General features: G+C 40.5%; 1 protein-coding gene across 1 annotated transcript in view; it reads left to right on the top strand.

The window, feature by feature from the left end:
* The window catches only part of ARHGEF4 (Rho guanine nucleotide exchange factor 4), a 192584-nt gene that overhangs the window by 17389 nt on the left and 153919 nt on the right, over positions 1-21276 (top strand). The window contains exon 3 of the mRNA XM_065747933.1: positions 13792-13872. Within this exon, the coding sequence (XP_065604005.1) occupies positions 13792-13872 (81 nt within the window). The remainder of the gene's footprint in view (positions 1-13791; positions 13873-21276) is intronic.

The following is a 21276-nucleotide window of genomic DNA, read 5'->3' on the forward strand; positions in this document are numbered from 1 at the left end:
TTTTGGAGGCAAGGTCCATTCCTTACAAGTCAGAATGCTGAGGAGTCTGATTGCAATAGCATGGTTCCAGCAATTTCTACCTGTTATTCCAGTGACTCAAGATTATCAGCTTTACTCTCTCTTTAGAATAAAACTAAAATTGGTATATTATTTGCTTTTGGAAAAGTGGAAGCAATGAAGAATGAAATATCTGAAATCTCTCAGGTGAAACTGATGAATGCTTTCATATTGATTTACAGTTTTCACTGTAGAATCATAGCGCAGATTCAGGATCATAGCTAAGATTCATATTCTGTGGGATATATTGTTTTTTAAGGAAAATACATGTAACTATTGTATTATTATTTTTACCATATTTTCTTGAGGAGACATCCTGTGAGCCTTTGGACTCAACATAACATGCATGTGACAGTATTAGAGATACTTCAAATTATGATAACAAAAGACTGAGCTGAAACCTTGGAAGATGAAGCGCTAAAACATAAATTTCAAGTAGCGGATGTTTGTTTGCACTCAAACAGAGACACCATCTCTGTCTGTTGTAAAGTTGTGTAGAGGAAAACATGGCTAATGTGGTGAATTTGAGGTGTATGGAGAGACAAAAATTGGTAGGAAACCAGTCTTCGTCAGTTCTACCTCTTCGAGAAAGGGTTTTATTTGGCAGAGGACAGAGATGCTGCATTGATGTAAAGCCTCCATTACAGTTTAGCTTTTATCTTTCAGTAACAGAATGTGTTAAGACTCTTTCAGCATTCCGACATGGAGCTGAACAAAAAAATAGACCATTATCTGCAATATCTGTCAAGACTGGAGAATGCACTGTGTTAGCCTGCCAAGTGCAGGATTTGTTCATTGGAGGATTATCTGTTCACTGAATTCAAAAGAGAAAATGATATAATTTCTTTGGTTCAATTAGGGTATTGTGACAATTTTTGGAGGCTAATTATGAAATCTCAGCAAGTGAACCTAAGCTACTTTTTGCTTGATTTATTCTTCAGGTTTACAAAATGATTTTAAGATGTACTAATTTGACTGACAGGAGTCTCTAGTCTTGAATTTCACTTGGAGGGTAACTTTTTGTGACAGGAGCAGCTTCACAGCAGAGCCATCTTGGTTCATGTTAGTGGGAGAGGAGGCAACAACAGAGTATGCTAGGAATGTGGGGGTTTTCGTTTGTTCAGGGAGATTACATTCACATGATTTACTCAGATGTAGGAAATTTGCTGTGAGTGTATACTGAATACTGCCTTCATTTTTTGTGTTGCTAACTGGAAGGAGTTGCTTTTGTACGTGTAGAGAAAAGCAATGCATCTGGTGAAGGGGCCAGCACACAGGGCTTCTGAGCAGTGGTGAGGGAACAAAGGCAGTCAGTCTGAAGGATAGGAGGTGGAGGAAGACTTCTTATCTCCCTGCAACTACCTGTGCTAAGGTACAAGCAAGTCCCAAGCACTGGAACTGGCTGTCCAGGGCAGCGACGGAATCCCTATTGCAGGAGGTATTAAGCCGTGTTGTCGCGGCACGGTTGAGCTTGACGAATCTTGAAGCTCCTTCCCAACCTAGAGGATCCTATGATTCTATGAAATAACCAAGAAGGATGCGATGCAGAAGACGTTCAGCCGGACCCTCAGGTCCTGAGGCCCGCGCTGCTCCCCGCCCGGAGCCGCGGGACGGAGCGGCGGGGCGCTGCCGGGCGGAGCACTGCCCCCTGGCGGCCGAAGGAGAGGGAGCGTTCTGTCCGCCCAGCGTCGCCCTCGCAGTTTGGAGCCGTCAGGTGTCAGCCTTGCTCTGCCGCCCGCACTGGGTTATGCTCGTCGTGCTCCCACTCTCTGCCTTCCTTTGCCTGCCGGAGAAGACTGAAAGCTGTGACCTCTGTTTGCTGTAGTAATCGTTTGAGTTGGAAAGGTCTCTTAAAGGCCATCTAGTCCAATTCCCTTACGATGAACAGGGTCGCTTACAGCTCTGTCTGGAGCCAGATCTTAGAGCCCAGATCAGCCTGGCCCTGAAAGTCTGCAGGGGTGGAGGATCCACCACATCTCTGGGCAACCTGTGCCTCGCTGACCTCTCTGTAAAAGACTTTTTCCTTATATCCAAGCTAAATCTGTTGTTTGTTTAGTCTGGAACCATTTCCCCTTATCCTGTCTCAACAGGCTCTGCTAAAGAGTCTGTCCCTTTCTTTCATATGGACCCTCTTTAGATACCGACAGGCCGCACTCAGGTTTCCCCAGAGCCTTCTCTTCTCCATTCTGCACAGCCCCAGCTCTCTCAGCCTGTCCCCACAGGAGAGGTGATCCCTGGGATCACTTTTGAGGCCTTCTCTGGATGCACTCCAACAGCTCCATGGTTGTTTTTTTTTGTACTGAGGACTCCACATCCACACACAGTACTCCGTGAGGTCTCAGAGAGCAGAGCAGAGCTGTGGGATCCCCTCCCTGACCTGCTGGCCATGTTTCTTTTGGTGCAGCCCAGAACACAGTTGGCTTTCTGAGCTATGAAGGCACATTGCTGGCTCATATCCAGCTGCCGCTCACCAGTATCCCCAGGTCTTTTCAGCAGGACTGTGCTCAATCCTGTCATTCCCCACCTTGTATTGGTAGTGAAAGTTGTCTCAACCCAGGTGCACACCTTGAACTTTGATTTGTGGAACCTCATGAGGTTCACCTGAGCACACTGCTCAACCTGCCTAGGTCCCTCTGAATGGCATCCCATCCTTCTGATGTGTCAACTGCACCCCACAGCTTGGTGTCATCAGCAAACTTTCTGAGGTTGCACTTGACCCCACTATTAGTGTTACTGATGAAGAGTATTGGTCCCAGCACTGACCCTTGTGAAACACCACTTGTCACTGATCTCCACCTAGACACTGAGCCATTGACCACCTCTGACTAGACCGTTGTCTAGATCCTGCAGCCAGTTCTTCTTCCATCAAACCCATCAAATCTATATCTTTTCCATTTTGGAGAGAAGGATGTTATGAAGTACTGTGTCAAAGACCTTACTGAAGTTGAAACAGATGACATCAGTGGCTCTTCCCTTGACCATTGATGCAGTGACACCACTGCAAAAGCCTGTTTGACCACTATGTCGGTCAAACAGGATTTGGCCTTGCTGAAGACATGCTGGCTCTCCCATAGCACCTCCATGTGCCCTAGCATAGCTTCCAGGAGGACCATCTATGTTTTGATGTTAATCCTGACATTCTCTACTCAAATCCAAAGAACATGCATCGCCTTCACAAGTCTAAAGGAAAAATACTTACCTTGTATCTCAAATGGCTCTGATTAAACAAAGCCTTCTTAAAATAGCCCCCAAAAGGAAAAGATCCAATTGTCAGCCTGTTAAATACCAAAGCAAAACAAAGCCCCAGGGAAATGAATGGGCAGTAGTCAGTGGTCTCGCTGTTCCTTGGAGCTGATAGTAAAAAACATGGCGTATGTCCAGGAGAGACGTGGCCCAAGCAGAGAGGAAACCTCTGTCTCATGTGGAAAATAGGGTAAAGCAGTGCACAAGCTGATTTATAGGTGTGAATGAAATTTAAAGGGCAAATCTGCATACATTTTATAGATTGAAGACTGCTCAGGAAATAACATGAAAGAAAGTGAAGAAGAAAGTAACTATGATGACAAGAAATAACCCAAAACACTACTGTTTTTTCTTCAGCTCCCTAAAGACTGCAAGTCTTTGTGTTCAGGGCATGAGCTACTGTTTGGCAGGTTTCCTGAACCACTCCATCTATTCACTTTGTGCTAATGTGAAAGTGCCCAGACTCCCTGGAAGGAGGGCTTTGTTGGAAACCTTTCATTACCGAGGATTAGCTGTTTGGTAAACCCTCCTCTACTTTAACAGCCTGCGGAAGTGTTGGCTAATGAAGGGCTCATTGTGGTGGTGCTGTGAGTGTGGGATTGGAGTCCATTTTATTGCTCAGATTTCAGGCCAGGGTTTTTAGCGCACCCAAGGAGACTGAAGGGAAACTGAGTCATACTCTTTGACTCTGCCAAGAACATGTTTGAAAAATATGCTTTCCTTTCTCAGTATTCTTGCTGAGTTTATAGTCCTTATAGAAATTGTGGAATCAATAAGGTCGGAAAAGACCACTAAGATCAACTATCAACCCATCCCCACTCTGCCCACTAAATCATGTACTTCAGTACTACATCTGCATGTATACTGAACACCTCTAGGGATGGTGATTTCCTCACTTCCCTGGGCAACCCATGCCAATACTTGTCCACTCTTCCTGAGAAGAAATTTTTCCCAGTTTCCAACCTGAGATGACCCAGAAGCTAGTTGAGAGGACATAAATATACACGTCCATGGACTAGGCTGTACCAAAAAGGGCTCATCTCCTTGCAATTTCCCTCTCTTTGTACCTGACAAACTGTTGGGATCCCTGTCAGCTAGAGGAAGGGGAATGTAGAACACAAATAAGCCAGAAAAAACCTCCACCAATTCACAGTTCTCCTAGCTCATCAACCTTCTCCAGGTCCAGGTGAAAATCACAGACCAACTCCCCTGGAAGTGCATTTATGATGACTGGGAACTGTCAGCATGGGTTTACCATAGGTAAATGGTATCTGGCTCACCAGATTGCCTTCTGTGATAAAATTAAAGGATTTGTAGCCAAAGTGAGAAAATCATTTGCTTTCAATGCCATCTCTTAAAACTGTTTTGTATCCAAATAAATACATTATGGTTTGAATTGATGAACAATCTGAGGGGTAAAAAAATGCTGACTGGACAGGTTGGGGTGTTGATTAGTTAGTAACACTCTGCCTGGAGACCAGAACTAAGTCGGATCTGCCTCAGCACTGGTCCTCTTCAGCACCTTTATCACCTGGAGGAGATGACAAAGTGTACTGGGGAGGGATGACAAGTGGCTGATGTGCTTGAGGGCAGGGCTGCCGTCTAGAGGGTCTTTGTCAGGCCTGACGAATGTCAACAGATGCCTCATGACATTCAGCAAGGACAGACAGTAGCAGAGAGTTAGATTATTATATGCTGATGTTAAAAATTACACATAGAAATTGTGTATAGTTTAAAATTATGCCTAGAAGGCGTTGTGACGATGATTTGGGACAGCTTATTTGAATCATTTCCTTATAATACCAGCATAAAAATTGAAAGAATATAAGTGCCGGCTTCAGTTCGTAATGAAGCTGTATGGTTCTTGACAGAGCCAAGTATGGACATCCTCATCTACCCTTCCAGTCCAGTGGAAGATGTGTCAGGCAACTGTATTATTTACTTCATCACTGATAGCATTCCATATTTGTTTTACAACTCAAGAAATTTAAATATAGGTTGCCAATGTTTTAGTTTGGTTTTGTTTTTATCAAAGTAATGTGCTGAAAAGCAACTCGTTTTCCTTGAAAAATACTTCACTAATCTTAAATCATGAATAAATAGGGTTGAAAATCAGTCTGTGATGTCAAACAGGATTCTTCTGTCTCAGTAACAAATCTCTTTCACTAATGCTCCCAAGTCATTAGTTATATGGAAAAAAAGAATGGCAGTGACAAGCTGTAAAATTGTAAAAAGATTATTCTGTTAGTTCTGTAGGGGAAAAACAAAACAAAACAAGAAACAAAACCAAAACATACAAATTATTCAAAACTCATTAAGATATTGCATCAGTTAAACATCAGTTAAACAAATCATTTGTGGATTTGTTTTGCTCATCGCTTCACAAACTTAGTGGTCTTGGGATATATCCAACTGCTTGTCGCAATACTTGCTTATACATGCAGGCAGAATCATGACCACGGATGCGATACAAGGGGCAGGAAAGGGGCTGGCTGTGGTCAGCCAAAATGCACCTCGGAATCCTACTGAGGGAACTGCAGCAGATCGCAGTGACCCAGAGGAATTGATGCAGACAAAAACGTGAGTCAGTGCATGTGCATATCTGCTGCCAGAGTGCCTCTGTTGCAGCCACCTCTGTGGTCAATCATGCTTGATGTATGGGAAGAGGCAGTGTCTGAGAGAAGCAAGTGTCTGTAAGGAAGTCTAATTATGGAGTCCTGACACACACGCACAGCCATTCAGCAGGCCTCTGCACATGAATCAGTGCTCATTGCTGTAACTATTTAGCAGAGGCATCAGATTTATGTGTTTTTCCTGTCACTGTGTTGCCATTAAATTGAAAGGTGATGGATGGAGATTGCATGGGACTGATGGTCTCTGTGTTGCTCTGTAGCTGGTTCCTAGCATAGATGGGGACTTCTGAATGTAACCAAACCTTCCTCTGTGTCAGTGGGGAAACAGAGGATGTTGAGGTCAATATGGAAGTGTTTGGGATGAAAGAGCTAATTTACATCCATTCCCACGCCACATAATGGAAGCTGTGTGAACTGACCATTCATAGTAATCCTCACAGCAAGTGTGTTCCTACCCCTGGGTTGCATGGGGTGCACTGCACTACATTGGGTGGGCTGCCAGCCCACGCTGGGTGCACTGTAGGGCTGCTGACAGCCCCAGGGGATGCCTTGGGGGCACCTGGCTCCCAAGGCTGGGCACAGCTCCACATCCAGCACTCAGGACCTGTGCAATGCCAGGCATTGTGCACATCTGCTCCCAGCCCCTGGTAAATTGCTGAACAGACAGCTCACATCAGCACTTCTCCTGGTGTTGTACCATGCATCATAGCAGTTTTCTGCAATTGACAACCAAATAGAGATAGTTGGCTGCACTGAGTTTGCCCAGCACACCTGTCTGCTGCCCCATGTTTTGTTTTCTTATTGCAGCTTTCCTGAGGTACCTACGGATGCAATGTTTACGTATTGAAATAACTTATTAATTCACATAAATACAGTTTTGCTTGTCAAACATATTTTAGATTAGTGGCTTTGAAAACTGTTTTTATTATTAGTTGTACTCCATTTGTAACATAAAATTTTGCTCAAAAATGCGTGGCTAAAACCAGGAAAACATCAAATTTGGATTTGCGTGCTGCAGGTAATGTGTACTCCCTGAAATCCATGTTAAATTTCTGTATTTGAATGTAATGTGGTAGATATACTTTTTTTATTTCATACATGACTTTTCCCTTATATCACTGTCTTTTGCTATCCATTAAGGACCATCTTTCACACAAATTTTTCAGACCAGAATTTATTTCTAGATGAGATACTTGATCTAAAGCTAAAGCCTGCTCAATTTCAAAGTTTCAGAAATAAAAATTTAAATATAATTGTGGTCAGATTCCATTCTAGAAATGTCAAACACACTACGTGGCCAAAGCAGAATTTGATTTAGGAAAAACAGAAGCAGAAGAAATCTCTCTTGTTGTACACGTATGAGAGGCCCTTGTTTCCCAACATCACAACATGCATTGTTGCTCTTAGCACTGCAAAAGTGCATTCCCTTTTGTGAGATATTTTCAGAACAAATTTGTTGTGTTACAGAAGAGTCTGCGGAGATATCTTTCTCTGTAGGCCCAGCATTAATGCCCACTGAAATTTGCACAAGATGCCAGGTAATCTTCAGCTTTGTAGATCCAGATCCGTACACAGAATCTTATTCAGCCTCATAATTTATTCTTCATCTGTGAGGAGCTCCAAGCACTTTACATAAACAGTTGTGTTTTGCTGGTTTACCAGTGCTGCTTAGGCAGCTGCCAGAGTCTGATTTGTAATTGAAATAAGATAGTAGCTGTCTAATGGTTCTCAGTGTGATGGTGTTCCCTTGGAAACGGGAAATTCTGAGGTTTTCACCATCTCTGAGAACAATTTTTTGTCATAGTTGGCAGCAGTTTGGCCTCCATCCCCAGCCCCCTCTCCTTGCTCTGTGATGGGAAAAGCTTTGCCAAAAGACCTCACCCTTGCTGGCAGGTCCTGGTCACAGGCCTGGGCTGATAGTTGACATACAGTGATGAAGGATCCTGAGAAAGGACTGAGGAGTCTTATTGTAGAGCTTGTAGATGAACTTACACATACACGTGACAGTAGCATGAAAACACTTCTAATACTGAAGGAAAAAAACCCTTTTCTCTTTCGAGCTGTACTCAGAGATAGCACCTTGGTCTTCATAGGGAGTAGATAGTGTCATCCTTCTCCACATAAGACTAATAGGAATATTTAATTCACCAGTTAAATGTGACTGCTGAAAGCACAGAAGTATTGTTGCAGTTATTAGGAGTGTGATGTACTTTTAATTTAGACTGCATATGTGCCCCAAGAAGTTTTGTGGGAATGTTTCTGCAATCTTCATGTACTTCAGTCCCGAACCATATTAGAATATTATCTTTAGATTGCTGGCACAAGCTGCCATGCAGGCTTTCTTGTTTGAAACTGGTCACGTATTTTCTGAGGACATTCCGGTCTTCCAGCAGAATCACACTGTGATCGTGTCATCTGTATAAAGCAGTATCTGCTGACATGATTGCCTCCTCCTGATATCAGATGAGAGCGTTGTTATGACACAGTGTAACAGCAATTCTTCCAAATCAAGTCCTTTTTTACCATTAAAAAATTGGAACAAAAACCTATCCATGTACCCCCAGATTTTCCTTTTCTGACTGACCAGTAAGTCACTGCCTGTCTTCACATCCCTCCCATACTTCCTGTGGATGCAGCTGTGTTTTCATTGTTACAACAACTTTTTTCAAAACATGAAGTCTGGAGCTCAGATCTTCCTGTTGGAACCCAGTATATGAAGTTTCATTTTCCTGCAAACCTGCCTAAGTCTCTTTCTTCCCGCACTGTCTTACTGCTATCATGTAGTTTCTTTCAACAGATACACAGTGCCCTGTTTGATGGCAGCATGAATTCCATTTTAAATTGCCGTATTGTGAGCACTGTGGGAGACACAGGCCCCTTCAATATGGGCAAGTTCAGCACAGTCATCTAGAGATAAAACTAGTTATTAACGCATGGCAGGAAACACAGAGTACTGAGTGGTCACACTTCTGTTGTTCGTACTCCACAGCCAAACTAAACACCAGAGTCTCCAAATGGTTCCTGAATGTTTGACCTCTGGTGTCAAGTAATTTGACCTCTGGCTTTGCATTGATCATTCTGGATGAAATAGTTATGATCTTAACCTACTATATGGCATTTCTCTATTCCATCAATCAAAAAAATTCCATCAATCCCATCAAAATCAACAGCAAAGTGGAAACTGCTGGTGGATAGCATTTGTCTCACTGAATAAGACCATGTAAAAATTCCTGAATTGCTGTGCCTGTGAAATCATATTTTTTGCTTTTCTTTCTTTTTTTTTCTTCTTTTTTTTTCTTTTTTCTTTTTAAGATAATCTCAGAGGTTTAATGGTGTGAGTTGAAGAAAATCCACGTGAATTGATGCTTATATTAGTATATGTCAATATGGAATGTATTTGGAAAGGTAGCAGCAAAATAAATCTTTGCATAAATTGTAAGGCTTATAATGCAGGATGTCATTTTCAGATGTGTTCCAGCTCTCCAACAGTCAGAAAGCAGAAAAGAAAAGGAATTCCAAGATATTGACATGGAAAGAAATGCGTGTACTCTCAAGAAACAATTAGGAAATGAAAGAATGGTTACGATACAGAGCTGTTATCAGCAGGAGAACAAGAGTCTACAGGAAGAAAGAGTGTGATCAGTATCAGCATATAGATGCTACAGGTGCTGCAAATGCATTACCAGAAGATAGTCTCTGAAGACAACTCATCTCTCTTTGGATCCCAGGATCAACTAGTTCAATAGGAGAAAGATCAGTTCACAGCCCATAAGCTACCTCCTGCAGCTGTGATGTACCCCAATTAGTTGGCTCTCATCTGCTAGTCGACATGGTAGTGTGCAAGTACAGTCTTCCATGACCTCAATGTCACAACATTTCCAACTAGGCAGATACAGCTGTATATAAAGCTAATGCTTGCAGTGTGGCTAGACAAATTGTCCCCTTGTATCTACTAGAAGGATCAAAATATTTCGTCAAATAAAGTGGCATTCTTTCAACCAAAGCCTGTCTTCATTTGAAAATGACGTACACTTTCCCAGGTAGCAGTGAAGGAAAGCCTCAGTTCAGAGGACAATAATTGAGGCTTAAACATTAAACTGAAGTCATGAGTGCATAAAAGATTTTGAAATGTTTTCCCTGTTTATTGATTATGGGTGTTGTTTTTGTTGTTGTTGTTGTTGGGTTGTTTTTTTTTGTTTGTTTGTTTGTTTAATTTTGAGTCTTATCCCATAATCATAATTTAAATTTTAGAGTACATAGGGGAAATTCTGATGCAAGTGCAGAAGTCTTCTCGAGATATCTATTTGTTCTGTGTCACAAACCCTATTTTTCCATGTCTTGATCTCATATGTTTGTGCATCTGATCTTATATAATGTGCATCAGATCTCAGATTAATAAGGGAGGGTTTCATGAAGTCATACAGTAAGTAGCATATAAATGTGTTACAAATGCCTTTCCTTTTCATATGTTAATGTTGCAGTCATGTGAATATCCTCATTATCCTTGTGTTTATTATAGTCTTCTTTGTAAATGTGCTTTGCTTGTTTTACGGTTTAGATATTTCCTTTCTCTTTCTTTATTCCATTATTTTACTTAAGATGAATGTCAATATTGTATAAGCTCTCTCCATGGTATGGTTGTTTGTTTTTTTTTCCCATGTCTTTTCAAAAATATTTGTGAGTACACTGAAATTATCAGCTCTCTCAGCCTGACCTCATAGGTAGTTGTTCCATCCTTTGGATCATTTTTTTGTGGCAAATTTCTTGCACATTCTCATGGAGCCTCTAACTTTATGTCTTACTAGGGTATTTATTCTTTCTATCTGTCTTCCTTTTTTATCAGTTACAGTTAGAGGTATTTTCAGTAGAGAACTGAAATCATATTGAGCTTTTTTATCATATTTTTAACTACGCTTCAATGGGAGGACTGTAGCCTGTTGAAAAATTAAATATTAAAACTTTGCATCTTCTCCCATGTCTAGACTACAGTAATGACTACTTGCTCTTCAGTCTTCTCAGATTTTAATTTTTGTGTATTTGAAAAATCTAAAATGTTATACTTTTGAATTCTATTAACTCAGTCCTGATATGGGAAAAAAATCACAGACATTATAGTCAGTATTTATCATTATTATGTTGTTGAATACTCAGATCCCAAATACTTGTTTTATCCCTCATTTCCTCTAGTGAGTCGCTATTTTTGGCATGGATTCTTCAGGCAAATTTGAGTTGAGGTTGTACTGTTTGGATTAAATAACTTCCTCTGCTACTAGGAAGCTATGAGAGCATTTGATATCTTGCATTTCCTGTACGAAGAAGGGGCCTAAGTGTGGCGTATATAGAAAGACAGTTCCTGGTCAGTGCTCCAGGGTTAGAATCGGTGGTGCTCATTTAGTCTTATCCTGAGCCACCCAAACTCAGCCTGGCAACACTCTCCTGCCCCTGGGCAGGCGATCTCTACTCAGGGTTAGTTCCTCCTCGTTTAGGCCTGCTGGCTTACTCACAAGTGGCTCATCTGTAAGCAAGTGAGGTGAGGCAGAAACGTGGAAGTTGCCTGTGGCCTTCACCTGGCCGAGTTTCCAGCGTGGGCATGGTCTGCAGAGCCAACTTCCTCCAGAGGGCAGCTGTCAAAAGCACTGTGATGGGCCGGCCTGGCTCAAGGCAAGATAGCAAAGGATTTGGGGCTAGTTCTGCTTGTAATTTCCTCCCATTAGTCATTACCTATGGCATTAAGCTTAATAAATGCTTCCCACAGTGAAAAAAGCAGGTTTTTTTTTTTCCCATTTCCCCACAAGATCCATCCTCATCCTTAATTTGGGTTAGAAGCTTACAACTAGTTATTTGTCATTCCAAATTATAAGAAGATTAAGCTTTAAACATCCAATAATGTATCAAAAAGATGAATTTACAATCAGTGTATCCCTGAGCTCCATCCTTTTCAGATCTGGCACATTTTCTGCAGTCTAAGGAGGGAAGAGCAGAGAAAGTTGGCATCTACCGATGGAGTTCAGTACTGTGTCTCCTCCCTTTGAAGTGCATGAAGAGTTTAGAGCCACTTTGTTGTCAAGACATAAACAGCCTATGGTGAAAGCTACTGTATGCTCACAAGTAAAGAGGCAACAGCTGCTCTCTGGTGTAGTAGTACATGAAGAATGAAAAAGGCTAACTGTACTCCTCCTGCCTTTGCTCATGATATAAGGAGGGTGCAGTAGGAAATCAGCTACCAGATTTAGGATCCTTCTGTGCTTGCATATCCCATACTCCCTGTTGTCGTGATACGTTTTTATTGCTGCAAGTGTCAGGTGATCACCAAAGACAGAAGCAAGAGTTTCAGTTTTTTATAGATAGAGAGAAGTAGCAACTCTGACCATCTCATAGTGACACAGTGACTAACGTCAGGCTAATTGTTTCTTGCATTTCATCTCTTCTCTTTTTCATAGTTTCCTTCTCTTATATATACTGTGAGTTGCTCAGAGGGCAAGACATCTGTTGCCCAGGTTTGTGTTGAGACTGAATTCACCTCAAGTCAGTGATGTTCTGAGTGCACTAACACTACTGCTTACTGTGGAAGTAAATAGGACTTCAGGGAAGTTGGGGCTTGATGATGCTTGTGATTGAAATTTAATTCAATGTTTTCATATTTCATGTTGTAAACAATCACATTTCATGAGCAAAAAATAAGTGAGGCATCTCCACAACACAAGCCTGCAGAATGAAAACACAAATGCGTGACTTTCAACATCACCAGATGTTCACAGTCATTTTCCATGGTAGACCAGAAACTGAGACTTGATAAAGCATTATAAAGGTGATAAAGATCTTGATAAGGAAGATAAAGGTGATAAAGAAGCTCTACCTGTTGTATCCATCTCCCACAAAAAAAAGCAAAACCTTGCTTATGACATCTTTCTCTCCCTCCAGAGATGTCACTGATGTCAAACCTGAATGTTTGTGGTTATTTTCATAGTCTTCATTAAGACTTTGCATTGAATTGAGTGGGAAATGTACTCTTGGAGATGAAGGCATTCTGTTCACTTGTTCCCTCTTCTCAGGGTCTGGCTGAGAACTTCAAATTTATGTACCCTTGGTCTATCTTGGTTTATGTGTGGCTAGTGTCAGACCACCAGCAGAACTGTGGTAGACAGTGAACAGCACCATTATCTCTAAATGACTACATCCCATTACGATTGGGATATGGGATGAATGGGGGGATGAGAAGGTAAGAGAATGACCAGTTAACCCCTAACACATGCAGGATAGTGCCTGCACTAGTGCAGAAGTAAGTTCCTGCCAGTCACCAGAGCTATAAATAACAGAAATTTTCTAATTCTGGCAATTCTCAGTATTACTGTAATGAAGCCACAACTTTTGCAATGGCTGACTGCTGACACGAGGGCAAGGGCTGTGCTTTCTTTCCCTGACAGCATGCCTGCAGTTCTCCATGCCATGCAACACAATGGAAGCACTTTGGTGCCTAGCACTGTTACTTCTTACCCTTCTTTGTACACTGAACAATGATAATAAAGGTAAGTAAAACCTGAACACTAAGTGAGTATTGTTCATTCCTGTGCTGAATGAAGCTTGGAACTTCTGGAAAACCCTTTATGTTGGCATAATTAAAGACTGTACTGTAATACTTAAGGGAACTGCTTCAGAGTCGTACCAGTAATCTTAATTCTGGTGGTTCTTAATGTTTGAAAGCTTGGTTTCACAACTAGTAATATTCTTCTTTGTATTTTCACTTGGGAAAGCTTTTTTTCCACGTGACAAGTGAATTGAAAAGCAGTAATGCTGAAAGCATCTTGTTCCCTAAAGCCAACTGACTTCTTTCTTTTTCTATCCCAATATCTCTGCATAGGACAGCCATGGGAATGCTTTGAGAACAACTGCTGGAGAAACAGAAGAGAGTCTTTCTGAGAGGAGGAAGCTCTGTGTCCAGGTGCATACTCACTTCATGTGTTTGAGCTGGAAACATGCTTTCATTCATGGTATAGTCAGAGGGGCTCTTTGTAAAAATCTATGTTCTGCAAGTTTAAAACAAAATCCAGCTTCCTTAATGGGAATTCTTGAGCAGAAAATGTGCATAAAGGAACCATCTATTTCCAAATGGTCTATAGCAGGTGCCATCTTGTGGTTCTTACAACTGTTTAAAGAGATTTCAGGAACATCTCTTAATGCAAAACTAATTTGATAGCATAAGCATTCTGCCAAGCTCAGACAAGTATACAATTCTAAGTTAACTCACTTATCTTACATATTATATATTTTAAATTGTGATATATGTATATTTCTGTGATACTACATTAGGTATCATATGAGTATAACAGAATGCAACTGAATGATTCACTGGAAGACAATGCAGGCTAATGATATTCAGCTTTTTCTATGAATATATCCCACTTATGTACAATAATTATAGCTAAAAAGCTCAAACAACAGAGTAAATCTTTTTGCATAATTGTGAGCTGTGAAGAATTGACTATTGTTTGATTCTGACAAACTACTTGTTTCCATAACTGAATCCTCTTTCAAATTACAGGTAACTCAATGTTTTAGACCTTTTACCTTGTTTCATGCTAGATTATTTCATTAATTTGCCCTTTTTTTAATGTAGACTTGTTTTTTGTAGGTTAATAATGTTCTCAGAGCCTTTATATGTTTCTGCTTAATCTGTGTATGCACACTGTCTGGGCTTTGAGGGCCTTGCACTCTGTTTTCCTCAGGGAAAATCTGAGGAATAGGGAGCACAACAGTAAAATTCTTTATCCAGGAAAGACTGAGGTAGGAATAAATATTCAAGTCCATGGGTGTCCAACATTTTGTTGTGCCTGGGCTGCTTTGAGTGAAGAGGAATAGTCTTGGACCACATATACATAGGTTACTCCAGAAGTAATGCCTCTGCTTCCTATTTATTCCATGGAAACTTTAACATACAAAGAGCACAATAACACTCATTGATTGAAAAAATTCTCAGCTACATAACACTATTTTCAACAAAGGCACCACCATTTGCTCTGCATTTTTGCCAGCGATGAACAAGAGCCTGCATGCCATACTTGTCAGATCCTGCACCAGCAGAAGTGAGTCATGGTCACTTTCAACACTGCTGAAATGCACCACCTACTGCCTCACTATGTGACATCCACTGGTTGGTCTCCAAAAACATTCAGCAAGCATCAGTGGATGTCAGGTGGGTGCAATTTTTTCTGTGTAGAATAATTCAATCCCATACCTTTTGCCTCATCAGCATTTCCATGTCAGCTGCCATTCTGTCAGACTGCCCTGCTGCTGCCATCTGTCACATGGCAGCAACACGTAACGGGATATTGGTGGGAAGGCTCAACCACTACTACCATACCACCAACTGCCTCTGACATCATGGGCCAAACCAAACAGGAGACATGACTTTCAGAGCACCCCTTATAAAGTACATAATATAGTCAGTATATAAATAAACAAACATTTTAATTTTTAATATTTTTTATTAAAACATTGATAAAGAAGAGAGCAACAAAAACATTGAACAAGTGGCATGATTGACCTTGTTTTTGAGAAACTAATGCATTGTCTGGTTTGATTGCTTCTTAGTGAGCTCTCTAGGTATTCATCAGAGATTTTAGATGAAATTTTACTCTTCCTGTACTTCATCTTCGGCAGTTGTTCACAAATGTATGTACTACTAGCGATGATATGAATAAGGCTTGACAGGGAAGCAAAGGGTATTTATCCCTCTTTAGAGAGGTCTTATGAAAGTCTAGTGAAGAGACATGTTCAAATTCTTGAGCTGAAGAATTCAACTCAAGAATTTATTTCCTTTCACTTATTTCCTCCTCGTGAGGGCTAAAACCCATGTTTCTGACTCTTTGGAAGAATACTCTTGTCCCTCATACCTCAACAATGTGTTGAACTGATTTGTGGCGGGAGTATTCTTGTGCTGTCCCACTGAAACTATTCTGCTCTACACATTGTAATAAAAGACCCAATGAGATGAGAAAGGACAAAAGAGAAAAATACTCCTCAGTGGTTAGGACCTTGAGTGTGTAGGTGATACGGAGGTGGGACAGCTACAGCACAGCTTGTGTCTGCTCAGTTGTTTCACTTAATTACTCAAAAGCTTGTTCTGGCGTCTTCTATTTTGGGTCTTCTGTTTCTTTTTTTATCACATTTCCATTCTTTCCAAAGTCACAAAGTACCTCAGTTCCATCTGACTTTTGTCTGCCTGCTGACAAAAGTGTTCTATATGAGCCAGACTTCCTAGATATAAAAGTGACTTACAAGGACATCTTAAAAGATTGCTATTCTAATTTGAAATAAGTTGGCTTTATCACAAACCAAATTGCAAAAAAATTGGCAATGGAAGTGTGACTGTGAAAGCATCAGGCCAGTGAAACTTCCTCCTGGTAAGTTACCTTCCTTCTGAGGTCTGTATATGGAGGAGTTTACACCTCATTCTGTTGCACATGTTTCTTCCATAAGTAAACTGTCTCACCATGTAAAGCAAATTGCTGTGTGTGCTTGTGTTGGGTTTTGTGTGACAGTCTTGAGGGGGCCTAAGTTGAGAAGTTTCAAACATAGTTAAAAATGAAAAATATGACAATGTGCTTAATTCCAAGTAAGGTTAAGAGGAGAGGAAAGCTTGCTAGCTATGGCTGTTATTGGCCTGTTTCCAGCTATTGTCCTCTTCTAGGAGGTACCAGTATAAAGTGGTTAGGCATGAAGTATCTTAATTCAAATGAAATTTAAACAGCATGCACTTTTATATGCAGTTAATTATGTGTGAAATACCCTGTAAACTCTGGAATTCAGTGCTGTGAATGCATAAATATACCACCTTCCCTGTGTTCTCCTGACAAGAACATCAGAGAGCACCCTGTACATGCTTGCTTTTGAACAGACAGAACAGTAAAACTGGTTTCATAGAGTTCTTCTCTGAGAAACTACCATTCATCAAACATCCTGAATATTAAATCTCTCTGCTTGGTCCCTAGAAAATTAAGTAGTAAAACAAGCCTAGCAGTATGTGAAACCAGCTACAGAAACCAGCTTCCAGGTGAAAATGAAATGTCTGCTTGTTAGCAGCATTGAAGGTCTGATATTCTCCATATCTTTATTTGATATATCTATTTAATATTCCTCTACTTGCTTATATCATGGGAGCTGATGATTCTTTCCTACTGGAAAGGAATAGCAACTATTTGGAAAGATGTGGACCACAGTGCTTCCAACAGCTGAAGAGCTGTAGCTCACTTTCTTCAGTTATCAGGAAGGTACCTGATTTACAAGCAAGATCAGGTCTTGCAACAATATTGAGAATCCCTTGAGATCAAATGGTACTTCTGATATCCAAAGAGTGTAGTGTTTCTGGTAGAGCCACACATCGCATTTTAATTCTAAACAATCTATGAATCCTGGCCCCAATTCAAAAATAGGATACTATAAGCAAACTGTGAAACAACAGCTGAAATGATCAGGTTCTTGGTATAGATTTAAGAGCCTGTCCTTTGTATTCATGTTTGAAATTTTTTTCTGATACTTGTATTCCTATTAGTTCCTCTCCTTCCAAGAAGACATTAGGTATTAATTTGAACCCACCATAGACATCTATGGTTTACCAAAGTTAGTGTTTATATGGAAACTACTCATTAATATGTAGGGCTCCCTAAGCAAGAAAATTATGCTGGAGTCATGCTTATTTATAAATTTGTAAATTTATATCAAACCATGTAAGTTATCCAGGTATATCCTTCACTCATTTACAGGAAATGGGAGGCCTGGGCTTCAGCAATAGCTTCGTTAAGTATGGGATATTCCACATAGGCTCATGTGATACAGAAGAGGTTGTGAAAGAAATCAGACTGTTTTTCATTTTCCCAATGGTTGTTCAAATGGATATTGATGACAGAACCTGGGATCCCTTAAAGTAGAAGCACAAGTCCTCTTCTTTGAGAAAAGGCTTGCACAGACTTACAAGGAAGGTAAATCAGTCTTCTATGCGACTTGATTTAATGGTGGGAAAACAAAAGGCCTTAGAAAAAGCTGTGCTGTGGTATAGAGAGGTGTAATACAGACAGCTTTCCAGCTGCTCTAACATTCCCTTCATTAGAAAATGGACATATTGAGTTACTTACTTGAGGAGATCATCTAGTGGAGATACAGTTACTTGAAGTTTTCAAACATATGAGTAGATTTAGAGCAAGGAAAAGCTGTCCACAACTAAAATGGATTTGCTTAGCTGAGGAAGATATCCTAGCATTAGATGATTGGATGGTAATTAATTTAATGACAGTTAGATAACAGCTGTTTTTTTAGGTGGTTGTATGACCTTGATCAATTTTCAAACCAGAATCAGATTTCTGAGTTTGAAATGGATGTGTCTAGAATTCTTTTACTCCTGTATGAGTCAGGCAAATTATATGAAGTGCAGTAGTTCAGCACGATGGTTGAAGAATTTTAACGTATTACTTTGGTAAAACGATCCTTTAATAGTTGACATAGTGTTGTCAGTGCATGAAGTGGTATGCTGCTTTCCTATTGTATCTACATTGTCTCAGGAAGAATAAGCTCAAGAAACCTTCTGCTTGTAAGGTGAGATTTTCCCCCCAAAAACAGCACATAGGGAAAAAAAGAAATAAAATATTTTGAACATAAGAGAACTGAAGAGATGATTGGGAGTGGAGAGTATGGCAAATGGGAGGTTGGTTTGTTTCTGTGACTGTCTGTGGGTTTCGCTGTCTTGGAGCTGTGCAACTAGTTTTGTGTGCATGGGGCAGATGGGATATGACAGGCTTAATCTTGTTTTTCTTGTTGGTGATTCACCTGAGCTTTAGTGCATGTGATTTGAAACCCAGTGATTAAACAGCAAGGACTGAAAGGGCAGAAGGAATGCCAAATCCTGTCAGGGTAGTGCAATTTCCAGCACAGTTGGGGATACCTACAGCTGACAGCCTGAGCAAACCATGATCTTCTGATCTGGTAATTTCAGCAAGCACATGAGTATTTTGCTAGAACCTTTTTAGAGTGTATCATACTATGTAGGAAAGAACACATTTTGTGGAGAACCAAAGACAGCATCTTGCAACCTGTTAAACTAGTAGCTAACCTTGAATGACTCAGAAAAATGGTTCTTGTCCTGCTCTGATCCATGGTGAAATCACAGCCAAACTCTCTCAGTCTGATTACTAATGTCAGGCATACACATAGAGATTGAGGTGCAGTGACTTCTTTCCAGTTTGAAGCATTTCCAATTCTTGCCTGAACTGCACTTTCCCTTCAGATCCTTCCTTTTCTACACCTGCCTTCCCTTTAGTGCTGACTAGTAATACATTTCTCCAAGTGTTCAAAGATACTTATGAAAAAAAAATTCCTATTCAAAAGAACCAACTCTAACATGGAGAAGTGAAAAACAGAAAACCAGGAAATCATCAACATGATACAGTACTGCAAGGAAAAATACATACAGGAGGACAGACACGGTGAATAGATGTTTGAGATAGTATAGAATATGTATGCCATGACTTTGTGGAAGAAGGAATGCCGCCAGACCAACAAAGCATTAAAAAGGAAAGCAAATTAGTCACAATTTTCTATTTAAAGTGCAGAAAAGTGTTGTTTCTTTTGCCTGTATATGCAGTGCTTTGAACTGTGTGCTTATAGATTTGAAGAGTTGACCTGCATTTAATATTTGTCACTGTAAAGTGCAGCAATATATGACAATAATGGCATAATTTGTGACTGTGCAAGCTATTGTGTATCATGCTGCCACTGTCTGTGTATATACAAACTAATTGTTTCTGCTACAAGTGAAAACATACTGGGCTAAGAACACTTTATCCGAAAGAATGTTGGTTATCAAGAACAACATTTGGATGTTAATCAAAGGAGTAATTGTACAAAGAGTACAAGTACTTTGTTTTTTAATCAGTTTTGATGTTATTCTTGAATGAAAAACAAGTCCTATCTCAGGTAACTAACCTCGTGATATTCGCTGCTTGGGATGAAAGCTCTGGACTATCTCACTCCCCAGTGATTAGCTGTGGGATCAGAGAAAGAGACAGTAATTTGTGGAAACTTCTCTGCTGTGTGTGCACTGTCTGTTCCTGGAGTGGTTTCCTGAGAGTTTTTGCTCCAGACACACCTATCCATAATGTATTCTGCCTCTATCATTCACAATGAACTTACTTCATTAGAAATCTGAATGTCATGAGCCTTTGAAATAATATCATTGTCCTAACTGGAATCCATCACTCAATTAAAAAGCTTTATCTTACCCTCTGTCTTATCAGATGTCCCCAAAGGCCTGTTTTTCCTTGTTCCAGTAGAGTCAGACCCTTAAAGTGGGATTCCATACTAGAGAAAGACTCTGACCTAATAACAGTCTTCTATTACCCTTGATATTGGCCATTTTAATTTTGTCTCCCATCAGATGAATAATATGTAAAGCCAGTTCATACCTCTTTCTGTCCACGAACCTCATGGCTTGGCACTGTAACATGAGCTCTTCATCTGCTGTCAGTCTCTCATCCTCCTGTGGGTGCCAGCAGGTTCTGTGCATCTGGAGCTGGCTGATGCAAAGAAAAGAAGGTCGATTTTACATACAGTGTAGGATACATTGAGAGTGATGGGCTGGATTCTCATCTGCACCACTGTAATGTTTCCAACCACGCAGAGCAGCTATTAACAACAAACTTGAATAATGATAATTGTCTTGATAATGATTATAACTTTGAGACTATTGTCATGAGTTTCTAAATAACTCTGAGAAGAAAAATATCAGAACTACTTCATTACAACCATTTTCCTCGCCTGCCCGTGATCCCACCACTTTGCCATCCAGCTGTCCAGGAGACTGTGGGGAATAGTAGGTGGAGAAGTCAGTCTCAAATCTAGATAGCTTAATACCAGCAGAATTTTGCTCAAGGCAAAGGACAAATTCATAGAAAGTTACTTTTGCACTGCAGTTTCTGTTGTACTGAACATATCTGAGGGTGGAGCTGTATTCTGGGACTTCAGTACTTCTTTTGCTCCAGACTTTCTCAGGAACCAGTACATTCTTTCCAGAAAATCTGTTTGGAATTAATCTCACAAGGCTTTGTTAGAGTCAAAGGGAACTACTTCCAAGTTATTTTTAGTTCTGTGCTATGTGGGATTTTTAAATGAATATGAGTGAGGTATGTTCTGGAACTATAGAGATATCTCCCTGCTGAACTAAGTTACCAGGCATCTAACTCCATATTACTTCTGCCTCCAGTTTAGAAGAGTATCTTGGCAATTTAACCAGCTCTGAATTGACTTTGCAAGGACGCTGTATCCCACAGTCTGGGCACATTGAATGGAGGTGTGAAAC

Source organism: Cyrtonyx montezumae, unplaced genomic scaffold (assembly GCF_038088225.1).
Source record: "Cyrtonyx montezumae isolate F1298 unplaced genomic scaffold, pur_monq_1.0 scaffold_5, whole genome shotgun sequence".
Classification (NCBI taxonomy): Eukaryota; Metazoa; Chordata; class Aves; order Galliformes; family Odontophoridae; genus Cyrtonyx; species Cyrtonyx montezumae.